The sequence below is a fragment of the Leucoraja erinacea genome, chromosome 9 (assembly GCF_028641065.1).
Source record: "Leucoraja erinacea ecotype New England chromosome 9, Leri_hhj_1, whole genome shotgun sequence".
NCBI classification, from domain to species: domain Eukaryota; kingdom Metazoa; phylum Chordata; class Chondrichthyes; order Rajiformes; family Rajidae; genus Leucoraja; species Leucoraja erinaceus.
Genome location: NC_073385.1, coordinates 68,697,228 through 68,721,617, shown reverse-complemented (window position 1 = coordinate 68,721,617; position 24,390 = coordinate 68,697,228). Strand labels below are relative to the sequence as shown.

Here is a 24,390-nt window from a genome sequence, read left to right as displayed (position 1 = left end):
CAGAGGAGTTTTGTATTAGATATTTAATACATCTTTTTGTTGGAACAGCGTCGATTTTTATTCTGCTGGTTGGAGATCGTCTTAATTATGTCATAAGGCACCATATAAAGGTGATGATGCAAGCAAGATAGCTGATAATGAGGAATGGTGGTTTGAAAATTAGCCCAATTAATCAGTATGACATTCATAAGCAGTTGCAGCCAATTGCAGTTGCTTTAGTTTGTAAAATTAAATGAAAGATCAGCTCAATTTATTTGTAGATTACCCATACTTTATGATTTGTTTCAAACAAGAAATATTGTCTTATCTTTGAAAGAATTTGAGTTGAATTTCATAATCTGTTTAAATAGTGAATATTTTGATTGGATATTGGAAGTGTGAACAGGCATAAATCAATGCAAGGAATTTGAGAAGAGGGGGAAGGCTATACCTTGCGGTAATGTGCTAATTGAAGTAACAACATTGTTATTAGGCAGGGGTTCAGGAGGGTAAACTGGGAGCAGTTGTAAGTCCACATCTGAAATGTGGGAATCGTTTAAAGCTCAGTTGATCAAAATTCAGAGCTGGCATGTTCCAGCAAGGAGGGAGATAAGGATGGCAAAGTAAGGAAACCTTGGCTGACCAAATGGGTCGTAAGTTTGAGTCAAAAAGGAAATGTGCCAAGATGAAATCAGACTGGACCTTTGAGCAAAGTGCAGCAAGGAGCAAAGAACTTAAGTTGGCAATTTGAAGGACCCAAAAAAAACTACTTTGGTGGGTCGTATTAAAGAAAATCCCAATAATTTTTATGTCTACATTAAAACAAAAAGTAATGCTGCTCAAGGATAAAGGTAGGAATTTGTGCTTGGAGTCAGGGAATGAGATATTAAGAATATTTTCCATCTGTTTTCACCAAGATGTGCGATCAGTGGGGTGAATATCAATGTCCACCAAAGATCTTTGCATCTTCTCTAACAGGCGAGGTCCCAGAAGCCTGGAAAGTAAACAGTACTATTCCTTAGTTTAAGAAGGGAAGTACAGCAAATCCACACAATTCTAAGCCTGTGAGCCTTGCTATTGGAGAGGTTTCTTCATGATAGGAATTTACTCCCATGTAGAAATGAATGGGTTAATTAGGGACAGTCCGCAGCAGGACATGTCATTGGGACATGGATTTAGTAAAGTATTTGATAAATTCCCCACAGTAAGCTGATCCAGAAGCTTAAAATGCACGACTGATAAACAGAAGCTTGTGGTATATTAGTAACTCCATGCTAGAAGAGAATGGCACGCAACCATATTTCCACAAATGGATAGGATTGAGAAATACAACCGTCACCTGTTCACACTAGTTGAATTGAATACATTTTATTAGCCAAGTATGTACACATACAAGGAATTTGCCTTGGTGCTTTGCTTGCAAGTAACAGCACGATATACAGTAGACAATCAAAAATAATACATCATTTAAACGTGCAGAATGAAATAAAATATGAGTACAAGGAGGCTATAGACATTTGGCTGTTGAGCAGAGCTACTGCTCATGGGGGAAAAAAGCTGTTTTTATGTCTGGCTGTGGCAGCTTTGACAGTCCAGAGTCACCTTTCAGAGGGAAGTGCTTCAAAGAGTTTTTGGCCAGGGTGAGAGTGGTCAGAGATGATCTTAACAGCTCTCTTCCTGGCCCTTGCAGTGTACAGTTCGTCGATTGGGGGGGGGGGGGGGGGGGGGAGAGAGAAGGTTGCAGTCAACAACCTTCTCAGCTGATCGAATGATGCGCTGCAGCCTCCGGATGTCGTGCTTGGTGGCTGAGCCAGACTGATGGAGAAGGTGAGGCCAGACTACGATGGCGGTATAAAACTGGACCATCATTGCCTGTGTCAGATTGTTTTCTCAGCTGCCGCAGGAAGTACATCCTCTGTTGGACCTTTTTGACGAGTCAATGGTGCCCCCCCCCCCATTTAAGGTCCCTGGAGATGATGGTTCCAAGGAACTTAAATGACTCCACAGATGTGACTGTGGTGTTGATGGTGAGTGGGGGAAGGGGGAGTTTTCATAAAATCTACAATTCCACCGTCTCAAGAGCATTGAGCTTCAGGTTGTTGCTACAGCACCACTTCCCGTCAGATTCCTCCTCACCCTAGATCAGTCCAATCAGGGTTGTGTTGTCCGCAAACTTGAGAAGCTGTCTGTGGAGATGCAGTTGTTGGTGTAGAGAGAGTAAAGGAGAGGGGAGACCGCAACCTTGCGGTGCTCCTATGCTGCGGGTCTGAGATGGGCTTTCCTAGTCTCACATGCTGCTTCCTGTCTGGCAGGAAGTTGGTGATCCACTGACGGGTTCAGGCACAGTCAACTGGGCGAGTGGAGTGTAGTAGCTCTGGCACAATGGTGAATGCAGAGCTAAAATCCACAAACAAAATCCTTGCATAGATCCCCTGGTGGTCTAGGTGCTGGAGGATGAAGTGCAGGCCTAGGTTGACTGCATCATCCACTGATCTATTGGCCCAGTATGCAAACTGCAAGGGGTCCAGCAGGGAGTTTGTGATATTTTTCAGGTGGGCCAGCACAAGTCTCAAGGGTCTTCATGATTACAGAGGTCAGTGCAACAGGCCATGAAGACCTGTTTGGGTATGGGAACAATAGTGGAGACTTAAGCAGGCATGGACCGATTGAAAATGTCTACATAGACTGGTGCCAGATGTTCGGCACAAAGCTCGAGGGTAGAAGGGGAAACATTGTCCGGTCCTGGAGAATTCCGGCTTTTCTGTCTCTGGAATAGCTTTTCCACCTCCTCAATTGCTATTATTAGTGATGGAGAAGTAGCCAGACTGATGTTGGGCAGCAAGAGTAGTGGTGGAGTCATTGCAGACTGGAGTCAGGGTGTGAAGTGATTGAGGAGGAGAGAGAGAGGGAGGGAGGGGGTACCAGGGTTATGTTTCTATCTATCGAACCTCCAGTAGAACTCGTTCAGGTCGTTAGTCAGCTGACGATTGTCCAAGGAGCAGTGGTTTTCCTCTTGTAGCTGGTGATTTCTTGCAAGCCTTTCCACACTGAAGAAGAGTAATTAGCTGAGAACTTGCTCCTTAACTTCTCGGAGTACTTTTCCTTGACAGCTCTGATTCCTCGTCTCAGCTTGTACTTGGCCTGCCTGTAGAGGTCTGTCCTAAAAAAAAGCTGACATGTCACAGTGTCTGTATATTCATCGAAGCTTGTGGTTGCTTCCCTGAACACATTCCAATCAGTGCACTCAAAGCAGGACTAAGTTTTCAATGCCATCGCTTGTCCACGTTTTCATTGTTATGACCACAGGCTTAGCAGATTTTAGTTTCTGCCTGTAGGTCGGAATAAGGTGAACTAAACAATGATCAGAGTCCCAGAGCGATATGCTTTCCTGACTAGTAAAACAATGATCGGGTGTTCCTTCCTCTCTGGTGGGGCAGGTAACGTGATGTCTGAATTTTGGTAGCTCTCGGCTGAGGTTAGCCTTGTTAAAATCCCACAAAATAATTAGCATAGAATCGCTCTCTACTCTTATTACCTGGTCAGTGAGTTGTGTTTGTGCCTCACGTATGCAGGCTTGGTGGGGGGTGGGGGAGAGAGAGGGAGGAGGGGGGGGGGGGAAGGGAAGGATGTAAACTCTAGCGTGTGGATGAAAGCCAGCCAGTTGCAGCTCATTGTCGGGTCGACTAACACAGCCAGGTCTCGGTGAAGCACCAGGCAGCGGCTCGAGAGAAGTCCTTGTTTGTTTGGCACAGGAGTTGCATTTCGTCCACTTTGTTGTTGAGAGAAAGTAGGTTTGCAAGGAATACACTCGGAAGAGGTGTGCGTAATCCTCACCAGCGAAGTCGGGCTAGTGCTCCAGAGCGCCTCCCCCAGGTCCTCCTGTCTCAAGACCTCGAACACAGCCACAGCCCTGCCAACGAGTATGTCCAAATAATCCAACGAGAGAGAGAAATCTGGAGCAATGCTTGGAGGTACCGAATATCTGATGTTAATGAGCACCTCTCTCATGAAAGTGATCTTTGTGGAATTTTCAGACAAAACTGCAAGGAGCAGTACACCATGGCAATCATCGTCAGCGCCACCTAGTTCTATGTTATCCCGTTCCTACAAACTAGGGACTATTTACAGATCAATTAACCTACAAATCCATTACGTCTTTGGGATGTGGGTGGAAGCTGGAGGAAATCTACATCGATGTACAAGCTCCCAATACAGACAGTACCAGAGGTCAGGATCTAACCCAGGTCTTCAACGCCGTGAGGTAGCAGCTCTACCACTTTGCTGCCCTTTTCGTTAAAAACTGATCACTATTTCAAAGGGATGAATAGCAGTAATACTCAAAAGATTTGGCAGAGCTGAATGGTGGTGAGGGAAATGATACAAAAACAATTTTTAAAACGACAAACCACAAATTGACAGGAATTTCATCTGAATATGGATTTTATTTTCCCTTCCAGTCCTCATTGGGTACTTTACATAGTAAGTACTCTGTAAAACAGTCAGGTTGGAACCATTCACAGCACAAATTCATTGACCAGAAGTCAAACCTGTACTGTATTGTTAATCAAGCATGCATTTTCAATTCAGAAATGGAACATTTTCAAATATATAGACATTCGTCAAGGTTTCCAGAGTCAAACACTTAAAAATGCAATTTGCTCGAATAGTTACAAAGTTGATCATAGTGATAGGAACAAACAATTTCTCTCCTCTCACACTGAAATAAAGTGTAACATGCCCATTGAAATTTCAAGAGTCCTGGAGTTAGTTGAAAGTGCTGAGAATCCAGCATCTCGGATCAATATGTATTGCACTTGTCCCAAATTACAGTGCAGATCAAGTCCTGTAATCTTACCCATTCCCAGTCATTGAATGTTACATTAACTGCCCAGAATCAAAACATGCTTTCCAGAAAATGCATAAAAATGGGCCGGGTGGGGATTCATGCATTAAAAATTACAATAATTTTTTTTAAAAGATGGACCTTTGCTTTTAAAAAATTAAAACTGGTAGATGAAACCAGGAGCTTGAATTTTCACCTTGAAGCGTAAAGCTTAAAACTGCTGTGTACTATACACTTAAAATAACCTGTTTACCGTTTCTAAAAATAATCCATAGATGTCATAATCCTACTGAAGCCCACGCATGTAATTAAAACAAGATTGATTTCTGCTCCATTCACCTGAAGGCAAGTTTGAACCTCTACTCTGATCACAGTCATTCCACACATTCCTTAACTAGCTGTCAATTTGCCTGCAATCTTTACAGTTCACCACAATTTTGACCCCCATAAGAGGCAAAGGCAGATTATATTCTGAAGCATGCATGGTGTTCAAGGTAGACACTGAAGAGTATAAGAATTAGGAAAATAATCTACATGGACCCAGTTACACCAACATTTATCTGATCTGGTCAACTAACATCTGTCGGACTACTGACTTGTGGGGTCAGTTTTTAAATATAGTCACAATTCTTCTCCAATATGCCGTAACAAAACTGAGAACATATTGATGTACTGTGTATAAATTAGAATTAACAAGGAGTTTCCTTGCAAGATAGGGTGGTCAAGGCAGCTTTCAACACATTGGCCTTCATCGGGCAGAGTATTGATCATGGAAGTTGGGAGGTCATGTTATAGTTGGAAGAGACATTGGTGAGGCTGAATTTAGAGTATTGGGTTCAGTTTTGGTCACCCTGTTAAGCTGGAAAGGGTGCAGGGAAGATTTACGAGGATGCTCCCAGGATTTGAGGGCCTGAGCCATAAGGGACTCTATTCCTTGGAGTGCATGAGGATGAGGGGTGAGCTTATAGAGGTACACAACATCATGAGTGGAATAGATCAGGGTAAATGCAACAAATCTTTTACCCGCAGTAGGGAAAAGCAGAGAGCATAGGTTTACAGTGAGGGGGGTGGGGGAACGGAATATTGAATAGGAGTTTTTTAATTTTATAACCACAAAGGGTGGTGGGTGTATGGAACAAGCTGCAGTTGAGGTAGGTGTCATCGCAATGTTTAAAAAGCATTTAGTCAGGTACATGGACAAGAAAGGTTTAGAGGGATATGGGCCAAACGTGGACAGGTGGGACCAAGGTCGCTTAAGCATGTTGGTCGGCGTGGGCAAGTTGGGCTGAAGGGCGAGTTTCCACTCTCTACAACTCTGACTCCAGGTACCAGTGCTTTAAAATGATGTGCACTCAGATTCCTGGAAACCCAGTGATAACATGGTTGGCCCCATGTAAAAATCTATTTGTATGTACCAGTTCACTCAAGTCACCAGGTACAAGGACATCGCAATAGGAACAAAACTCGTGTAGTGGGATAGGAAGCTTGGCCTGTCTCAAAATGTACAAGCCTATTACTGCAAATCTGGCTATATACTATGTATTCTTGTTATCAGATCTCAGCAAACAAACAAGGTTGTAACACTGTACAACCAAAAAAAGTAGATGCACAGAACCAGAGGATAAAAGCCCTGTCCCACGTGCGAGTTCATTCCAAGTGCTCTCCAGAGTTAAAAAAAACTTGCGGTAAGCACGGAGAATGAATGTAGTGGGTACGTCGGAGCTAGGAGACGTCTCTTAGCGCTAATGGCAGGTAGTCGTGACGACTCGCTAACGGCAGGTAAGCTCGGGAAGACTCGAGAAGATATTTCAACGTGATGAAAAATGTCCACGAGAGCCTTGAGTACCGATGAGTGGCCATTACCGTAAATCTCCGAGTTGGAATCAGGGCAAACTCGGGAGAGCTCTTGGAATGAACTCGTACAGTGGGACAGGGCTTTAAGAGTTTAAGGTGAGAGAAGATGCAACCGTTTCCACACAGCGGGTGGGGCGTACATGGAACGAGCTGCCGGAGATAGCCAAGCCAGGTGCTACAACATTTAAAAGGCATTTTAAGGAATTTTAAGGAACTAATGAGATGGGTCATCTTGGTTGGCGAAGGGCCTTTTCAGTGCTGTACTACTCGTTGACTGAAAGCCTATACCAATTTAGATAATGAATGTCGTATTTAGATAGAGCACTCTGACAGTCTGCCACCCTGAATGCTGGTTACTGGGAAACAAGCAAACTTTGGTGCTCTTAGACCTTACAAAATACAAGAGAAAAAAGGATTTGCATTTACAGTAGCTTCCTACTGGATATTCTTAAAGTGCTCTACACCCAGTGAAGTGCCTTTGAAGCAGCAAATATGGTCTGTTTTAGTGTCTGCGACTGAATGATAAGCACGATACTAAAAGCTAATTATCACCAATAAAATTTCCCCATTATGCCGTGTACAGTGCAATAAGATACAACTTTCACCTGTTGAGGTGAGCACAGGTTCAGCCATGTTAACTAGCTTTCTATATACAGAGCTGCCAAGTTTTGTCAGAGCGTTTCAATATTCTAGTACCTGAAAATCAGCATTTTGCTGAGGAAATCAGGATTTTTACGCAGTGCCATTTTGCTGAAAAAAGTGTTTTTTTTTAATGTGCGCTCATACCCATGTAAGAGATCAAGAATGCATAACTTTGCTACCAATTGACATGTCTTATACACACCTTACTTGACAGTGCATTCACTGCCATCTCTTTGTATACTTCTGTTTGAACGTCTGCTTCCTGCTTTTAGCACCAGATGATGATGTGGAAGCCATTTTGGAAGCCTCCCTCTCTCATTATCCCTCCTTTCTCTCTTTCCCACCCCCTCCCTTCCTCTCACTCCCTCCCTCTCTCCGTCCCATTCCCTCGCTCCCACTCCCTCTCCTGTCTGTGACCAAAGCGTTATGTGTAAAGCCCATAACACTATGTGTGGCGGCAATAGCGTCCTAGCTGGGAGCGTTCTTTTTTAGAACCCATAGCGCTGTTCGTTTAAATTCCCACGTGTTAAACTGACAGCGCTGTTTAAACCTGGAGCGGGAACAGGCAGATCAAAGCTTACAAAAATAATCATCCTGATCTTGAAATTTAAAATACTAATCTGCTATAATTTTTAGAGGTGCAGGATGACTTTTTAATATCCTTGCATTTAAGCAACAAGATGAAACAGGAAGTCGGGCTGATTTTAAAAAAAAATCCGTATTTGACAAAGCAAATCCGTACATCCTTATTCTGATCGCATTTCCCTACAAAATACGGAATATCCTTACTACTTGGCAGCTCCGAATACAGTACATGCAACAAATATGGGGGGTGAGCAGAAGGGAAGAAAATAAAAATCACATTTTCCTACCTATTTTTATTCATTAAAATACATTATATACATTCATTTGATACAAGACGTGAAGCTGTAATCTCACAAAACACAACTGCTGGAATTCTGTTCAAAGTAAAACCCATGGCTGTATTTTATAAAGAATTCATTCTTACATATTTACACCCCAATATTTTTTTTTTTTTTAAATATAATTTCACTAGACTTATAAAAATAGATCAAGTAAAATTCAGTTATCACAGCACTAAGTAACAGGGAGACAACGCTGGCTTTAGAGGCTGGAAGGCTGCTGGATTGTTGGGGCAGCCTCTTGTGGCTTGCAGGCCTCATCAGCCCGTGAGTACATGAGGAACATCGTGACAGTGGCAAAGGTGGCCGCATTGACGGGGAAGGCTCGGAGGAGGGTGGAGGTGAGACCCCGTGCAAACACCTGCAGTCCCTCCTTCCTGTAGCTCTGCCGGACACAGTCCATGATGCCACTGTACTGGTTTACCCCTCCCACTCCGTCAGCCTGTAGACGGGACTTTATTACATCGACCGGGTAGGTGGATAGCCAGGACACAATCCCGGACATGCCACCGGAGAACAGGAGTTTAGGAATTATAAAGCTATCATCAAGTTCGCAGTTTAAGGCCCTGGTCAGACAATCGTACGTGAGGAAGTAAAAACCAAATCCAGGCAACTCTCGAACAATGGTGGTCACCATGCCCTTGTTGATTCCACGGATGCCGTGCTTTCTGTAGATTCTCACCAAGCAGTCCAGCGAATTCTTGTAGACTCTACTTTTGACCTGATATTCACCCATGCCTTGAAGTTGCATCCTAGTCTTTGCCAGCTCCATGGGGCAACAGATAACACACTGGATGCCCCCAGCTGCCGCCCCAGCCAGGAACTGGTTCAGAGGCGTATCCCGTCCCAAGTGACGCATTGCATTCCCTTGCACACCAAAGACGATGGCATTGATAAAGGTCAGACCCATCATTGGGGAGCCAATACCCTTGTAAAAACCCCAAACCTGCAGGAGAACATTAACAAATGTTTAACAAATGGGACAATCGGCAAGTTAATACACCTAGAAATTCTGCATTTGAACCCTGGATAATACCATTCAGCCTGCAATATTGGAAATGCACTCTTAAAAAACAACCAATACTTTCTAGCAAGGTACTTTGTATTTACTTTGCTCCAAGTGCCTCATGCTCTAATATGCCAATACAAATGCAGGAATGTTTTGGAACCTATCACACGGCTGCATTTGTTGCTTTAGCTCAAAAAGCCTCCGAAACAGTGTTGCCCCAGCAGTTTTTTTTTTAAATCTGAAATCCCAGGATTTAGACTTCTCTTTGAAAAAGTCAAATGTCAAAAGAAACAAATGATCAACGTTTGTTCAACAAATGATCACTTTTACATCAATGAGTGAATCAGTCGTCATTTGCCAATGCAATGTTATATCGGCATCTTTCCAAAAATGAAGAAGTCACCATGCAAGTACACTGCAGTGTTTAATAGCGCCAGAAACCTGGTACAATAACACGCACACGCTTTAATACAGCTAGTGCGTTTCCTTGTAGTGGACGAGTTAACAATAACCCTTGGTGGCGCAACGGTAGAGTTGCTGCCTTGCAGCGCCAGAGACCCAGGTTCGATCCCGACTACGGGTGTTGTCTGCACGTTTCATACGTTCTCCCCGCGACAGTGTGGGTTTTCTCCAGGTGCCCCGGTTTCCCTCCACACTCCAAAGACGTACAGGTTTGTAGGTTAATTGCCTTCAGTTTAAAAAAATTGTACATTGACCCTGGTGTGTAGGATAGTGCTAGTGTACTGGGTGATCACTGGTCGGCATGACCTTGGTGGGCCAAAGGGCCTGTATCTGTGTTGTATCCCTAAAGCCTAAACATTGGCTGCAACCCAGCAGGTGGCTCCAAGCATCAAAGAGGGACAAAAGGCATTTGGTTTAGTTTACTTTAGAGATACAGGCTGGAAACAGGCCCTTTGGCCCATCAAATCCACACTGACCATCATTCTATCCCACACACTCAGGACAATTTTACCAAAGCCACTAACCTACAAACACACTCATCTTCAGAATGAGGGCAGAAACCAGAGCACCCGGAGAAAATCCACACGGTCACAAGGAGAACATACAAACTCCGTACAGGCAGCAGCACCCGTAGTCAGGATCGAACCCGGGTTTCAGGCACCAAGGCAGCAACTCTGCTACTGTGCCTCTCAAGCCTACAGTACCTGTATTCCCAGGTGGTCTCCCATCCAAGTACTAACCAGGCCTGAGCCTGCTTAGCTTGTGAAAAATCAGGGATCCTTCATTGGTAACTGCCCCCCACCAGAACACAATGGAGAAAGTCAACAGGCACACAATTGAAAGGATGAGTGCCAATGCTACAATTTGCCTCTTGACACACCAGAAAAGTAACAGTCTCAACATAGCAGGTTGGAATTCTAATGCGAGTAACACTATCAGCTCCAGCTGCCAATACTCCAAGGGATGACAATAGTTGGCCACCAGTGTTGTATTAAGAAACGGGAATCCCACCCGTCTAGGATTACTCCTCCGCAAGCTCGCTTACACAAGCAACCCAACAGCCAATTCAATCAATGCAGAAACAAGGAACTGTAGATGCTGGTTTACCAAGGAAGGACACAGAGTGCTGGAGCAACTCAGGGGGTCAGGCAGCATCTCTGGAGAACATGGATAGGTGACGTTTCGGGTTGGGACTATTCTTCAGACTGATTGCTGGGGTGGGAGGAAAGAAAACTAGAAGAGTGAAGGTGCGGGCCAAAGTCAGGCGGGACATTTTGTTCAACCTTTTTATATTTCAATCTACTTTAATTGTACAAACCACTGAAAATGTCCAGCCTTCCCAAATGAAATCTCTCTTTGACTAGTCATTAATTTTACATTGGGCATCAATTCTTTTTTTCCTGGCCAACATTTCAACATTTCATCCTTTATAATATTGTCAGATCTCATTGAGTTTCATCTTCCACTTGTGGAGGTCCCAATCTTTATTTCACTATCTCATTTATTTTTAATGGCATAGCAAAAAAGATTGCACTTTATTTCCTGATGTGTTCCTATTTATTCTTGTACGTTTGGCTGCGTTGCCCGCTTGATGGATGGCATCAGTTGCTGGAAGCTGCTATGTAGTTATCCAAGCAGAAATCATTCACACATCGATGACCAACAATGGTTTCCTTGGATTCATCCCTTTCTCCCATGATGGGACCTACTATGTACAACTGTCTTCAATGCTTGCATCTCACAATGTGCCTCTTTTCACAACCTTTATCCAAGAATCTGCCCTGGGCTTAGGAGGGAGATAGATCAGCCATAATTGAATGGCAGGGTAGACTTGATGGGCCGAATGGCCTAATTCCACTACAATTCCTGCTGACTTTATGATCACACACACACGCGCGAAACATCACCTCAGTGTTCTCCAGAGATGCTGCATGACCCACCGAGTTACTCCGGCACTTTGGGTATTAATTTGTGCATTACCAGCATCTGTTGGTTAGTGGCGGAGCCTAACGGCAGCGGCTTGACTACTGTCGTCTGTCTTTTTTTATTTTTGTCTTGTTAAATGTATGTCTTTGAGTCAGTTTTTATTATTTTTTTTGCTGTGTATTTGTGGGGGGGGGGGGGGGGGGGGGGGGGGGGGAAACCGTTTTAAATCTCTTCCTTGTGCGGGAACCCGGAGGTCGTTGGGCCTAACATCGTGGAGCCAGCGGTAACCTCCGGCCGGGACTAACCTGAGGGCTCCAGTTGCAGAGCCTGCGGAACTGACATCGCGGGGCTGGCCAACTTCGGAGCGGGAAGAGCTGTGGTGGCGCGCGGCTGCGACCCGACTTTGGAGTTCGGAGGCACCGGCCGCAGACCCGGTGGACGGGAACATCGGGAGCTCGCAGGTCCCTGGTGGGAGACCGCTTTTCCGAGCTCCGCAACGGCGACTTCTCCCGCTGGAATCGCGGGTTTAAGGACATGGAGCCGGCTCCTAACATCGCCCGGCATGGCTTAAACGGCCTCAGGACTTACCATCGCCCGCCGGGGGCTTTAACATCGGAGCCCCAGTTTGCCTCGACACTGCAGTTGGACTGCTGGACCACGGGAGAAGGAACAAAGGGAAGAGATAAAGACTTTGCCTTCCATCACAGTGAGGAGATGTTGGAGACTCACTGTGATGGATGTTTATGTAAACTGTGTTAAGTGTGGGTCTTGGATTGTGTGTAAACTGTAGAAATGATATTAGGTTTGAATGACAATAAATTGCATTCTATTCTATTCTATCTGCAGTTCCTTGTATCCACATCCAAATTGAAACATTGGCTGTACTCTCATTTGTTCCAAGTGCTTAGCATGTCAATATGAATGCAAGTCATTTTTAGACATTGTGACAATCTGCCTGCATGCTCAACATGTCTATGAAAAGTAACACAGCACATCTGAAAGATAAATAGATTGGGAGATGTAAAGAGGTGGGAAAGGGAAGTGTAAGAGAATGTGAATGTGTGATTCAAATTGAAAGCATGCAGGTCTGCACTCGTTCACGCCAGTGGGAATGTGCAACGGATGTTAATACTGTGCCCAGAGCACTATGTGTGTCCCACATCCCAGGTGATGAATGGGCCAAGCCTATGGCACAGGACAGGAACAAGATCGATCGCTGATCTTGGTGCCAGTGAGAGGATCATTGTAAAGGTCTTATCGGTCAAGCCCAGCATCCAATGGGTCCAAGTTCACACAGAGAGTGGTGAATCTCTGGAACTCTCTGCCACATAAGGTAGTTGAGGCCAGATCATTGGCTATATTTAAGAGGGAGTTAGATGTGGCTAAAGGGATCAGGGGGTATGGAGAGAAGGCAGGTACAGGATACTGAGTTGGATGATCAGCCATGATCATATTGAATGGCGGTGCTGGCTCGAAGGGCCGAATGGCCTCCTCCTGCACCTATTTTCTATGTTTCTATGTTAAGTTAAAAGTGTGAACGTTTTGCTTCGAGCCGAGTTTAGAGATACAGCGTGGGAACAGGCCCTTTGGCCCATCGAGCCCATGCCAACCAGCGATCACCATACACTAGTTCTATCCTACCCAATAGGGACAATTGGCAGAAACCAATTAACCTACAAACCTGTCCATCTTTGGAGTGTGGGAGAAATCCCACACGGACACAGGGCAAATGTACAAACTCCGTACAGACGGCACCCGTGGCCAGGATTGATCCCGAGTTTCTGGCGCTACAAGGCAGCAACGTTACCGCACAGTTTCTGGACGATGACGCAACTGAACAATCTACCGGCTCCTCGCGCCCCGCACTTTCATCAGAAGACCGTCTGGCTAAGTGAAGTTCCAAAAGGTGTACCATGGCCCAATCTATGACATTTAACGAGCAAACAGGAAGAGGAAATCGGAACGGGTGTTCTGATGAAGGTTCGGGACACTTACAGATTCCTGTTTAAGAATAGACCGGAAGCAGTGTATAGTGCCGTGGTAACGAGGCTGATCAGAATTCTGTACTTGAAGTCGAACCTAGAAAACAAACACATGTTAAAAGGAGGACAGAGCAGGCTGGGCAGGGTTAACTGCAAGGCAATTAGTGCCACAGTGTAGACTAAAAGCGCAAATGCATTTGTGAAATGATATTTGGGTATGAGTAGCATTCATTTATCTCTACGTCTACGTCAAATATACATTAAGGTTTTAATTCTACAAAGTTTAAAGAAGAAATAAATACACACTAAACATGTTTTAACACTCCAGTTTTTGTTGAAAGCAACAGTCACTTGAATGTAGGTTAGAGTGGACAGAAGCAAGGAGATAACGTCACCTGTTCTGTACTTACTAGGTCTCCTGTGATGAGGCTTATCTCTCATCACAAAGTACACTTTTGCTGTTAATGTTGACAGCCCCTAGCTCAGAAAGTAGAAGTAGTTAAATGCAACAAATCACATATCACATGAAAACAGCATCACATGAAAATAAGGCAGCGCAGCAGTAGAATTGCTGCCTCGGCGCCAGATACCCGGGTTTCCATCCTGACCTCGGGTGCTGCCGGTGTGGTGTTTGCATGTTCTCCCTGTGACCACATGGGTGCTCCGGATTCCTCCCACATCCCAAAGTCGCACGTGCGGGTTTGTAGGTTAATTGGCCCTCTGTAAATTGTGTCGGCTGTGCATGCAGGTTATATGGCCCTCTCTGTAAATTGCTGCCAGTGTGTATGTAGGCAGCGGCTGTGAAGTGGGATAACACAGAGCTAGTGTGAACGGGTGATCAATGGACAGCATGAACTCAGTGGGCTGAAGGGCCTGTTCCCATGCTGCAATCTGTAAACTAAACTAAAGCAAGACTTCAAATATGACACGAATGCCTCAGCAACTGGGTTTAGAAGTTTTCACAGTTACATAGATATTTGGTGACCTGTTTACCTGCACTAACACTGGACCTGATCTTTGTCACTGAGCAAATAGAACTGATTAGATTTGCCTGAATAGCAATGTCAAAACAAATAGCGTTACATTTTTTTTTGGTGGTGGTGATGGTGAAAGGGAATGTAATGAAGTTCTTGACGTCCCACCTCAAGGGTCAAGAGTGTTCAATGGCCATAAGTGATGGAACAATTAAACTCACTTGCTGCAGCTTTACAGGCCCACAAACCAACAGTACAGAAAAATAATACCATCAATTAATAACCAGAATGCTAGGTTGCAAAATATTGCAAAGTTGCAGTACGTATGCAAACAAAGACGTTGTCCGTAGAAGACCATGGTTGCCCAGGTTAGTGTTGTGTAAAGATCCTATAGCTATAGGATCTTTGGTGTTGTGTATTCAATCTCGGTCTTAATCCTCTCTGGTTTCTCAGACATTATGGCCACGTGATGCAAGTGTTCCCGGCACCAATCAAAGATACAAGGTTAATTCCCGGGATGGCGGGACTGTCATATGCTGAGAGAATGGAGCAGCTGGGCTTGTACACTCTGGAGTTTAGGATGAGAGGATATCTCATTGAAACATATAAGATTTTTAAGGGTTTGGACACGCTAGAGGCAGGAAACATGTTCCCGATGTTGGGGGAGTCCAGAACCAGGAGTAAGGAGAATAAGGAGTAAGCTATTTAGAACGGAGACTTTTTCTCACAGAGAGTGGTGAGTCTATGGAATTCTCTGCCTCAGAGGGCAGTGGAGGCAGATTCTCTGGATGCTTTCAAGAGAGAGCTAGATAGGGCTTTTAAAAATAGCAGAGTCAGGGGATATGGGAAGGAGGCAGGAACGGGGTACTGATTGGGGATGATCAGCCGTGATCACATTGAATGGCGGTGCTGGCTCGAAGGGCCGAATGGCCTACTCCTGCACCTATTGTTTATTGTCAGTAGCAGAGAGTGGCAGACAGCAGGGAAATACCCACCCTTTATTCACGTTTGCCCTCTTGTGAGGAAACCCGTACTCTGCTCAGAGTATCTTCACAGTGCTGCAGCCAAGATAGACAACTGCAACATTGCAGCCAGCCCAATACTCAGTCTACCACAGACACAAAGTGCTGGAGTAACTCAGCGGCTCAGGCAGCATCTCTGGAGATAAGGAATAGGTGACGCTTTGGGTCGGAACCCATCCTATTCCTTTTCTCCCGCTGAGTTACTCCAGCATTGTGTCTATGTTCAATATAAACCAGCATCTGCAGTTCCGTCACCTTGATGTGTTCTGTCGACACACACACAACCATGTTATAGCGGGCACCTGTGCTTACAGTTGAACTGAACAGTTGTGTGTTTCTCCACACGAACCATTACAATCTTTGCCAAAATAGGCAAAGAGGAGAAACTCAACAGATCAGGCCACCTCTGACCCTGCATCAGGACAGAGTGTAAAGATAGACCATTTAAGGAGCTGTAGGGAGGTTGGGGCTGGAAACCAATAGAGAGAACTCTCAAACTCACCCCCCCCACTCTCACTTCTTTAAAATGGCCCAGACACTCACTCACGAAGAAGAGTCAATCGGAAATGCCGGCCAGACTGTCACCTCCAGTGATATACCAACTTCCTCCAGCACTTTGCTATTTGCTCCATATTCTACCATCTGTAGTTTATTGTGTTTCCTGCCACTCAAGGCTTTTGGTTTCTCTCTGTCCACCATCTTATTTCTTTACGCTAGTTTCCTTCTTCCATGGGTTCATTATAAATGTTGGTAGAACACAGGACTACACAACAGGGGAACAGGTCCTTTGGCCCACATTGTCTGTGTCAAACATGATCTCAAGAACATCTCTCATCTGTCCGCACATTACTGTGCATTCTCCGCTTATCCATGTGCCTATCCAAACACTTTTTAAACGCCATTAACTTACCTGCTTCAATATTCACCCCAGGCTGTTGCCTCTAGGCAACTCCGTGTTAATTTATTTAACATTTTAATTTTTTTAAACTAAGCTTGCCCCACACACTCATTTAAACTTTGCCCCTCTCACCTTAAACATAGAAACATAGAAAATAGGTGCAGGAGTAGGCCATTCGGCCCTTCGAGCCTGCACCGCCATTCAATATGATCATGTCATGGCTGATCATCCAACTCGGTATCCCATCCCTGCCTTCTCTCCATACCCCCTGATCCCTTTAGCCACAAGAGCCACATCTAACTCCCTCTTAAATATAGCCAATGAACTGACCTCAACTACCTTCTGTGGCAGAGAATTCCACAGATTCACCACTCTCTGGGTAAAAAATGATTTTCTCATCTCGGTCCTAAAAGACTTCCCTCTTATCTCTAGTGGGCCAACACTCTAGTGGGCCAACACTCCAAAGTCTATCGAGCTTTGCCCTGATTTTTCCATCCTGGGAAAAAGGTTCTGCCTGTCTACCCCATCTATGCATCTCATCATTTTATCTACTTCAAGCAGGTCTGCCCTCAACCTCCAGTGTTCCCCATCCAACAATCCAAGTCTGTCCAGCCTCTCACAAAAGCCAATGTCCCCGAATCCAGGCATCTTCCTGGTGAACCTCCTCTGCACCGTCTCCAAAGCCCCCTTCCTGCAATGGGTTGACCAGACCTACACGCAATTAGCCAAATGTGGCCTAACCAAAGCACTAGAGAGCTGTTGTAATCAACAGACATGACGTTTAGGTACACAATGTACATTTGCACAGTCAAAGTGGACAAGCCAGTTTCTGAATCTTCAAGTAGTGTTCCAATTTGCACTCCAATTAATAGCTTGTACATCCAGTGGATTCAGCACTTGACACCACAGGGAAAATAGACTGAATGGCTCCATGGGTAGAATGGCCTAATTCTGCTCCTATGTCTTATGGTCATATTTTATTCTGGGAATCTCTAGTGGCCAACACTCCAAAGATAACATGCCCTTCCCTTTGTTTTGCTGTTTAAATAGTGTTGCTGGCGCCTCCGAGCTCAGCTGTAGCTCAGGTGATGATTTGTCCTCGATCTACTGAAAGCAAACAAACATGATGCAGACAACATCAGATCATCATGTTCTCAGCTTGTTTGGAACAGCCAGCAATCTGCCAATGCAAAGATCGCTGTCTGCACTGCTCTAATATCACTACGTTTCATGTCCAGAAATGTAAAGATGCAATTGAGGCTCCAAAATAATCATAATTCAATATTTCATGCTATTTTTAATTAACCTTATGAACTCAAATCTTCAGACATTAACATTTCTAGATGGGTAGGAAGAAACTGCAGATGCTGATTTACACCGAAGATAGACACAAAGTGCTGGAGTAACTCAGGCAGTATCTCTGGAGAAAAGGAATAGGTGATGTTTCAGGTCGGAACCCTTCTTCAGTCAGGAGAATCTTTAGATGGGTTGATTTCAGTAAAATTGGTTCAAAAATATTTCAACACAAGCAGTCCTTAATTTCAGCTGACCAGTCACAAACACAATCCATCGACACCAGCAAAAAAATTATTTGTTAAAGTAGATTAAAATGAGGAAATTGGATGATACCTTGAAGCAAGAATACACGGGCCTTTTGGAAAAAAGGTCAAGGTCTAGAAAATAAAATTGGACTGAGATAAATCAAGTACCGTCCCACATTCAGAGGTCAAAATCTGCCAGGAAGAGCAGTGACATGTTTAAATAACTAAAAGTAGATCTTAATCACGGGACCAATGAGATGATCATTACTTGGATGTGTTTGAATAAAAGGCTAACATTAACTTTACTATTACAATAGTTTGTATTGTTCAATGTTTACTTATGTTTGGTCGTAAAACTATCGGTTGTGAAGATTAGCGAACTATGAATAATAACGATAAATAAATAAGTCGTAAGTTTAGATGGATTGCTACGGACTCCGGACGCATTTAACCATATCAAGTAGTCCACGTGAAAAACTCACCTTGACAGTGTCAAAAGGATGCCCTACAAGTACACCAGCAACTCCTGCAACAAACAAATAGAAATACACATTTAGTTTTCACATGCAGTTGGATGGCTGAGCAAAAATGCAATTGCACCAATTCAATATGAATACCCACCCCGGCAACAATGATATTGACTCTGGTGAGTGTTGCAGAGCAGAGGGATATAGGGAGTGCAAGTATATAGTTTTTAAGAAGGAACTGCAGATGCTGGAAAATCGAAGGTACACAAAAATGCTGGAGAAACTCAGCGGGTGCAGCAGCATCTATGGAGCGAAGGAAATAGGCAACGTTTCGGGCCGAAACGTTGCCTATTTCCTTCGCTCCATAGGTGCTGCTGCACCCGCTGAGTTTCTCCAGCATTTTTGTGTTCCCGCGAGTATATAGTTGCCTGAAAGTGGCATTGCAGTTAGATGGGGCAAGCAGGGGATAGTTAGATAGCACGCAACAAATGTTTTTCACTGTACCTCGATACAAGTGGCAATAAACTAAACTAAGATACGATAGTGAGGAAAGCACTTTGGCCTTCATCAGTCAGAGTATTGGGAATGAAAGTGGTGCATTATATGTTGCAGTTGTACAAGACATTGGGACGTTTGCACTTGGTGTATTGTGTTCAGTTTCAGCGATAGGAATACGACGCAAATATTTACCTCTCCATATTCACCTCCTTTAGCAAGACCACCATCATCCCAATGCCAAGGGCCAACAAGGTAGACAACCACCAGTGGCTCTGGTGCCCACCACCCTACCATGATCTGACCTCCTAATCCGAGGAAAGACATTCTTGCCATAGAGGGAGTACAGAGAAGGTTCACCAGACTGATTTCTGGGATGTCAGGACTTTCATATGAAGAAAGACTGGATAGACTCGGCTTGTACTCGCTAGAATTTAGAAGATTGATGGGGGATCTTATAGAAACGTACAAAAAGTCTTAAGGGGTTGGACAGGCTAGATGCAGGAAGATTGTTCCCGATGTTGGGGAAGTCCAGAACAAGGGGTTTAAAGGTAAGGGGGAAGTATTTTAGGACCGAGATGAGAAAAACATTTTTCACACAGAGAGTGGTGAATCTGTGGAATTCTCTGCCACAGAAGGTGGTTGAGGCCACAGTTCATTGGCTATATTTAAGAGGGAGTTAGATGTGGCCCTTGTGACTAAAGTGATCAGGGGGTATGGAGAGAAGGCAGGTAAAGGATACTGAGTTGGATGATCAGCCATGATCATATTGAATGGCGGTGCAGTCTCGAAGGGCCGAATGGCCTACTCCTGCACCTATTTTCTATGTTTCTAGGAAGTACTTTGAGAGGCAGCTCATGGTGCACTATAGCTGCAGCCTCCACAATTCACCTACTGCTGGAATAGGTCTGCAGCAGATGACCACTCCCCATCCCGACACATCCCTGCAGCAGCTAGACTAGAGTCACCCACGTCAGACTCCAACTGATTGACCGCAGCTCCACCTTCTACACCATAACTCATACCAAACTCAAACCCCTGGACTAACGAGTCAGCACCCAACTCGGCAACTGGTTCCCCAACTTCCTGCCCCACAGGCAACAATCGGGAAGGTGGGGGCCACAGAGCATCAGTCCTTCACGATTCACAAGGCCAGCACCCTGCAAGGTTGCGTCCTCTGCCCCACACCACACAATCACGACCGTACAGCTCAACTCTGCACCAACTCCATTATACAAGGTAGCAGATTGCACCACCTTACTGAACCAGAGCCCAAACAATGATGAGAGGGAATAGAGGAAGGAGATCAAGAGCTTGGAAGCATGGCCTCAAGACAACAACCTCTCCCTGCCATGAAATGCCGGAGTAACTCAGCGGGACAGGACAGGCAGCATCCCTGGAGAGAAGGAACGGGTGACATTTCAGGTCGAGACCCTTCTTCAGACCGGAAACATCACCCGTTCCTACTCTCCAGAGATGCTGCCTGTCCCGCTGAGTTACTCCAGCATTTTGTGGTTTAAAGCAGCATCTGCTGTTCCTCCTAAAGGGCCTGTCCCACTTTCACAACTTTTTTTTTTTTTAAACTCGTTGACATTTTTCATCATGTTGAAAAAAAAACGCCCCGACCTACTTGATGCCACGAGTACCTACGACTAGCATCACGACCGACCTACGACCTTGTGACAGCCTTGCTGCGAGTACGAGTCGAGGGCAAACTCGGCAGAGGTCGTGAAACTGGGACAGGCCCTTTACACAACCTCTCCCTCAGTATCAGCAAGACGAAGGGAGCAGGTCATCGACTTCAGGAAGATGGGTGGCAAATACGTCGCAGTCAGCATCGATGGTGCTGAAGTGAAGATGCTCACGAGCTTCAGGTTTCTGGGTGTAAAATCCACCAACAATTTGTCCTGGTCCAACCCCATTGACACCACAGCCAAGAAACCTCATCAATGCACTCTCTACTCCCTCAGAAGGCTTAGGAAATGCAGTCTCCAGTGACACAAGTTCAAGTTCAAGTGAGTTTATTGTCATGTGTCCCTGTGTAGGACAATGAAATTCTTGTTTTGCTTCAGCACAACAGAATATTGTAGGCATGAATACAGAACAGATCAGTGTGTCCATATTCTCTGTTGCTGCTCCGGCACTCTGGAACACCCTGTCGTTGCACATCAGACAGGCCCCCTCACTGTCCATCTTCAAATCCAGTGTTAAAACACATTTGTACTCCCTGGCTTTTGACCATGCCTGAGGCTTTGCTTCTGTTTGTGGTGTTTTTGATGTTTCTTTATTTTACATGTCTTTTCCTACTATTTCTTTTGATTGTTATTATTGGTGTGTATTAACTTTTTTGTCAATGATTAGTGATGTACAGCACTTTGTTGCAGCTATGATTGTTTTTAAAGTGCTCTATAAATAAAATTATTATTATTATTATTATTATTATATACCAAATAATATATATACGCACACACACACACACACAAATAAACAGTTAAAGTGCAATGGGCTATTAATGATCAAGAGTTATGTTTGAGTTGAGTTTCATCGCCTGATGGCGGTGGGGAAGCAACTATTCCTGAACCTGAATGTTGCAGGTTTCAGGCTCCTGTACCTTCCACCTGAAGGCAGCGGGGAGATGAGTGTGTGGATCCTTGATGATACTTCCAGCCTTCGAGGCAGCGACTGCAATAGATCCCCTCGATGGTGGGGAGATGAGAGCTGATGATGGACCATAAAAAGCATCCTATCCAGATGGTGTAACAACTGCTCTGCCCAAGACCGCAAGAAATTACAGAGAGTTGTGGACACATCCCAAAGCACAAACCAGCAGCGCCTCCCATCCCTCATCCATCCAGCCATGGGGAAAACAGCAATCATAACCAAGGACCAGTCACACCCCAGCCACTCTCCCTTTCTCCCAGACAGGTTTGAAAGTTCTAAATTGGGGGCATGTACAACCAGATTCAAGAGCAGCTTTTTTTTCCCCTGCCGCGATTAACTGTGAATGAATCGTTCGTATGCAAGGACTGATTACCCAATCTTCCATAGAAACATAGAAATTAGGTGCAGGAGTACTCCATTCGGCCCTTCGAGCCTGCGCCGCCATTCAATATGATCATGGCTGATCATCCAACTCAGTATCCTGTACCTGCCTTCTCGCCATACCCCCTGATCCCCTTAGCCACAAGGGCCACATCTAACTCCCTCTTAAATATAGCCAATGAACTGGCCCCCAACTACCCTCTGTGGCAGAGAGTTCCAGAGATTCACCACTCTCTGTGTGAAAAAAGTTCTTCTCATCTCGGTTTTAAAGGATTTCCCCCTTATCCTTAAGCTGTGACCCCTTGTCCTGGACTTCCCTAACATCGGGAACAATCTTCCTGCATCTAGCCTGTCCAACCCCTTAAGAATTTTGTAAGTTTCTATAAGATCTACCAATCTACCAAGATTCCAATCTACCCTGTTGTGGCCCTTGCACTTTAAAACTCGACTCTCTAGGTAGCTGCAACACCACATTCTGCAGTGTTTTGCATTACAAAATGTACTTAATTACATAATTGGACAGGCAAATGGCAAACAAAGCACCACATTTTGGGTGTGCCAATTCAAAGGGAAAAACTAGAAATACCTACAGAACAGAAAACATGCCTCTGGCCAGCGTAGAAAGTCAAGGGTGTTTAATTGCCACTGATGAACAGAATAATGCATTTCTCACTTGCTTAATAGGCTCCAATGCAACAACACTTCATATTTCGCTTGGGCAGCTAACACCCCAGTTGTATGACTTTTGATTTCTCTAACTTCAAGTAACCTTTGCATTCCCTCTCTCTCCGTCCCTCCCCCACCCTTGTCGCCGGACTAGTTTCACTCGTTGTCACCTTCCCCGCAGCCAACAATGGGCCATTGTGTGCTCCACCTTTCCATGCTCATCATTGTTTTTTTGCATACCTTTCATTCATTTGTTCCATGTAACTTCTGTACACAGTGCCCTCCATAATGTTTGGGACAAAGACCCGTCATTTATTTATTTGCCTCTGCACTCCACAATTTGAGATTTGTAATAGAAAAAAAACCCACATGTGGTTAAAGTGCACATTGTCCGATTTTAATAAAGGGTTATTAACAATTTAATAATGGGGGGGGGGAACGGGGACTATGTATAAACACAGCTGTAATTTCTACATGGTGAAACCAAAATGTATAAAAATGGCCTTTAATAAAATCTGACAATGTGCACTTTAATGTGAACCACATGTGATTTTTTTCTATTACAAATCTCAAACTGTGGAGTACAGAGGCAAATAAATAAATGACGGGTCTTTGTCCCAAACATTATGGAGGGCACTGTATTTATCGCATCTCAGCTTTTGAGAGGACAGTTGCATTCCAACTAAGACTAACAATGAGATGTGGCCCTTGTGGCTAAAGGGATCAGGGGGTATGGAGCGAAGGCAGGTACAGGAGTGTTCAAGAAGGAACTGCAGATGCTGGAAGATCGAAGGTACACAAAAATGCTGGAGAAACTCAGCGGGTGCAGCAGCATCTATGGAGCGAAGGAAATAGGCGACGTTTCGGGCCAAAACCCTTCTTCAGACTGGGGGGGGGGGGGGGGGGGGGGGGAGAAGGAAGGAAAAAAGGAGGAGGAGGAGCCTGAGGACGGGGGGGGATGGGAGAGACAGCTCGAGGGTTAAGGAAGGGGAGGAGACAGCAAGGGCTAGCAAAACTGGGAGAATTCAACGTTCATGCCATCCGGACGCTAGCAGGTACTGGATACCGAGTTGGATGATCAGCCATGATCATATTGAATGGCGGTGCAGGCTCGAAGGGCCGAATGGCCTACTCCTGCACCTATTGTCTATGTTTCTATGTTTCTAAGACCCGGACCTGGTTCAACACCGACAAGCAGCCCTGGTTCACTGCAGAACTCAGACAGCTCCGACGGTCTAAAGAGGAGGCCTACAGGAGCGGGGATGGAGACCTCTACAGGCAGGCCAAGTACAAGCTGAGAAGAGGAATCAGAGCTGCCAAGGAAAGGTACTCTGAGAAGTTGAGGAGCAAGTTCTCAGCTAATGACTCTTCTTCAGTTTGGAAGGGCTTGCAAGAAATCACCAGCTACAAGAGGAAAGCCCCCCCGCTCTTTGGACAATCGCCAGCTGACCAACAACCTGAATGAGTTCTACTGCAGGTTTGACAAGCAGAAACGTAACCCTGGTACCCCCTCCTCCCCTCCCCAACAAACACAGCCAGACCCCAGTCTACAAAGAATAAACACTGCACTCTCTCCTCCTCATTCACCACTTCACACCTACTTCAAGCAAGATTCCAGTCTGAAAAGACTGGACCCTTTCCCACCGCAAGGCTCGGTGCTGGGAC

The 24,390-nt window shown here is 45.0% G+C and overlaps 1 protein-coding gene across 3 annotated transcripts in view; it reads right to left on the bottom strand.

Moving 5' to 3' along the window:
• Positions 1 to 4,401: 4,401 nt before the first annotated feature.
• Positions 4,402 to 24,390, bottom strand: part of LOC129700556 (mitochondrial basic amino acids transporter) — a 44,630-nt gene continuing 24,641 nt past the window's right edge. Inside the window, exons 1-4 of one of the 3 annotated variants that reach the window (XM_055641159.1) lie at positions 18,538 to 18,581; positions 14,031 to 14,097; positions 13,634 to 13,717; positions 4,402 to 9,187 (exon numbers count right to left, since the gene is read on the bottom strand). In XM_055641159.1, the coding sequence (XP_055497134.1) occupies positions 8,444 to 9,154 (711 nt within the window). In that variant the 5' untranslated portion in view covers positions 9,155 to 9,187; positions 13,634 to 13,717; positions 14,031 to 14,097; positions 18,538 to 18,581 and the 3' untranslated portion in view covers positions 4,402 to 8,443. Of the gene's footprint in view, positions 9,188 to 13,633; positions 13,718 to 14,030; positions 14,098 to 18,143; positions 18,167 to 18,537; positions 18,582 to 24,390 lie in introns of those variants that run through there. The other 2 variants (XM_055641158.1, XM_055641160.1) reach the window with 2 other exon arrangements.